The 3,078-nt window shown below is 40.9% G+C and overlaps 1 protein-coding gene across 1 annotated transcript; it reads left to right on the forward strand.

Annotated features, from left to right (window-relative positions):
- The first annotated feature begins 841 nt into the window (after window positions 1-841).
- LOC136469511 (uncharacterized) lies at window positions 842-2,093 on the forward strand. The gene is made up of 3 exons (XM_066467679.1): window positions 842-1,149; window positions 1,295-1,502; window positions 1,674-2,093. The coding sequence occupies exons 1-3, from the start codon at window positions 842-844 to the stop codon at window positions 2,091-2,093; spliced, it is 936 nt and encodes a 311-aa protein (XP_066323776.1).
- Window positions 2,094-3,078: the final 985 nt, after the last annotated feature.

Raw genomic sequence — 3,078 nt, forward strand, 5'->3', positions numbered from 1 at the left:
ACCATGCTGCACGTGCTTGCAAGTGTGAACGTGCATGCACACATGCACGCCAGAGTGGCCTGAAGGCTGAAGCCACCGCGTCAAATAGAGTGGCCTAACGCCATTTTATTCTATGCTGCCCTGCAGGTGAGTAACACGCGACCTTATTTTTAGTTGTGAACAGATCATTCATTAGTTGGGAACAGATCAGATCACGCCGGATAATGGCAAGTGCTAAGGGCTATACACTCAGTTCCAAATTAAATCGATTTTTAGAGTTATCTTAAGTCAAATTATCTTAAACTTGACTAAATTTAAATATATATTAGAAAGCACGCATATATTTATGACACTAAATTAGTATCATTATAAAAATACTATGAAATGTATTTTCATATAATATACTTATTCATTATTACAGACGATGTTTTCTTTCTTATAAAGTTGTTTAAATAAACTTATTAAGATAAAAAAATTTGATTTATTTTAAAATGGAGGAAGTACATGTACGTATCTGCCTCACTGACCAAGAAGCTGGCTTGTTCGGTTTCTTTTTTCAGTCGGAACAGTATTTTTCTCTCGCAATATTTCAGCCATGACAATGTTTAGTGCATTTTTCATACCAGCCGAACGGGGCCTCTTCGTGTATCTCGCGCCATTATCCTGAGAGATGAGCTAGTTAATTAATCATATATGCACATGATGAACGAAGACGGATGTACGTCTATAAATTTGCCCCCTTCTCATCCGATGCATTCCACACTTCCACAGACCACAGCCAACGCACAAAATCACCTCAAGCATCCACACACATCATCCCCAGTTGCCTGGCCTCTCCAAGCTAGCTAGTAGCCAACCAGACATGGCGGCAAACGATAACCCTTCCTACTACCAGACTGCTCAGCTCCAAAGGTCACAGGTGCGGCACCAGGAGCACGTCTTCCACTTGTACGCGCACCAGCAGGGTGGTAGCAACGAGCGCACCATCCTGGCGGCGCCGGCGAGGCTTCCCCATCACTTTGGCTGCACGAACGTTTTGGATTGGGACATACATGTTGGTCCTGACACCCGCACAGGGCTTGTTGGGTGGCTGCAGGGCCTGGAAGTCTCCGCCGGGAGAAACACCGAGCGGTGGTATTTATCTGCCAATTTAGTGTTCACCGATCAGAGGTTCGTTATTTTTTTTTCCCTTCCATATGGTGCTCACTGTTAATTTACTTAAAGTTCAAATGTAGGTTCAGTTCACTTGGATGTACTAAGTAGTGTATATTTTGCTCTGGCGTATCTGTCTGATATTTGTTACAACTTTGGTTAGGTTCAAGGGGTCCACCCTGAGTGTGCAAGGACCTCTCGGACCTCCGACTCTTGGGGATGGTGGTGATTGGGCTGTTGTGGGTGGGACTGGAGAGTTTGCTTATGCGCAGGGTGTTGCCACCTATAAAAGGATCAGGAAGATAAACCGCATGACCAATGTTATAGAGCTTGATATTCGTGTTGTGTGTCTTGTCACCTCTCCAAAGCCGGTGAGATGTAGTACTATTTTTCCATCTTTTGTTCGTTTATTCTTTATGTTCTGATTTAAGCTTAGCTTCTTAGCTAGTTCTCCCATGATTCGGGAACATATACAACATGAGTTTATCATTAAAATTCTAGCACAAAAATATCACTTGAGCTCTAACATCATATACATACAGGAGGGACAAGATGACCAAGATAAAGAGGGACAAGATAACCAAGACCAAAAGGGACAGGAGGGGCAAGATGGCCAGGATGACCAAGACCAAGAGGGCCAAGAGGGCCAGGAGGGCCAGGATGGCCAGGATGACCAAGAGGGCCAGGAGGTACAGGACGGGCAGGATGGCCAGGGTGACCAAGACCAAGAGGGACAGGATGACCAAGACCAAGAAGAACAAGAGGGACAGGAAGGACAGGATGACCAAGACCAAGAGGGCCAAGAGGGACAGAATGGCCAAGAGGACCAGGAGGGACAAGAAGGACAAGAGGGACAGAATGGCCAAGAGGACCAAGAGGGACAAGAAGGACAAGAGGGACAAGATGACAAGGAGGATCAGGAGGAAGAAGAGGGAATGAAGGGGCAACAAGGCTCGAAATAGTGCAAGCAAGTGCTTCTTGTATAAGAATTTTTACTAATTTCATTTTCTATGTAATTGTTGTTATTTACTTTTCTTTTACTTTGTATTCTTTGTTATATATTTCATAGCATTTTTCTTGTATACACGATCTTGCGGTGTGAAGTATTTATTTCTAAGGTAAGATATAATAAAACTATTTTCATAGTATTTGTGATGTGTACTCAGAATTATACTTATGTTATCATTATTATTAATGATATGTTTCATGATGTATTCTGAGTTGTTTACATAGTATTCTTTAGGTGTTTCATGATGTATTCTAGATTTTCCTCTATAGTATATTCATGTTTTATACATGGTGTATTTTGCAATGTTCATATATAGTATCCGTGAGGTATTCCATGTTTCATTTTCGGATGTTCACATGACACCAATAAGGTGTCCTATCGTGTATTTTAGGTTATTCATGTAGTATCTCTGAATGTTTAGGCCTTGTTTGATGCATGTGTATTCACTTCAATTCACATGTGTCGAAGTGGAATGGAATGGAATCTAGTTTAATTCCACTCCAATCCATTTCAACACATGTGAATTGAGATGGATACATGTGCATCTTGCCTTAAGGGTATATTTCAACCGTTCCCATAGTATCCATGATATATTCTCTTTTCTAGGCTACCAGACACAAATATTATGGAATGTCAATGTCAATAACCTGAACCTAGAATTTATTAGGATATTGGTGTTCTTGCTTCTGTTTTGAAGACCAATTCTGATTTTACCCTTAACTTTGTAATTTTACCCTCATTTTTTTTAATCTGAAGCCACCATTTGGCCCTATTCTAGGCCGAATATTTAAATATTATACTAGCCCTAACCTTATGATAGTTGGTTAAGCACAGTGCAACTCGTTAACCTTTGCCTGTATTTAAAATATTTGCAAATTTTCCTGTTCTTTTAGCGCTTCCCAAATATTCTATGTCAAAATAGAGGGTAAAATTAGAGA

Source organism: Miscanthus floridulus, chromosome 8, assembly GCF_019320115.1.
Source record: "Miscanthus floridulus cultivar M001 chromosome 8, ASM1932011v1, whole genome shotgun sequence".
Taxonomy (NCBI): Eukaryota; Viridiplantae; Streptophyta; class Magnoliopsida; order Poales; family Poaceae; genus Miscanthus; species Miscanthus floridulus.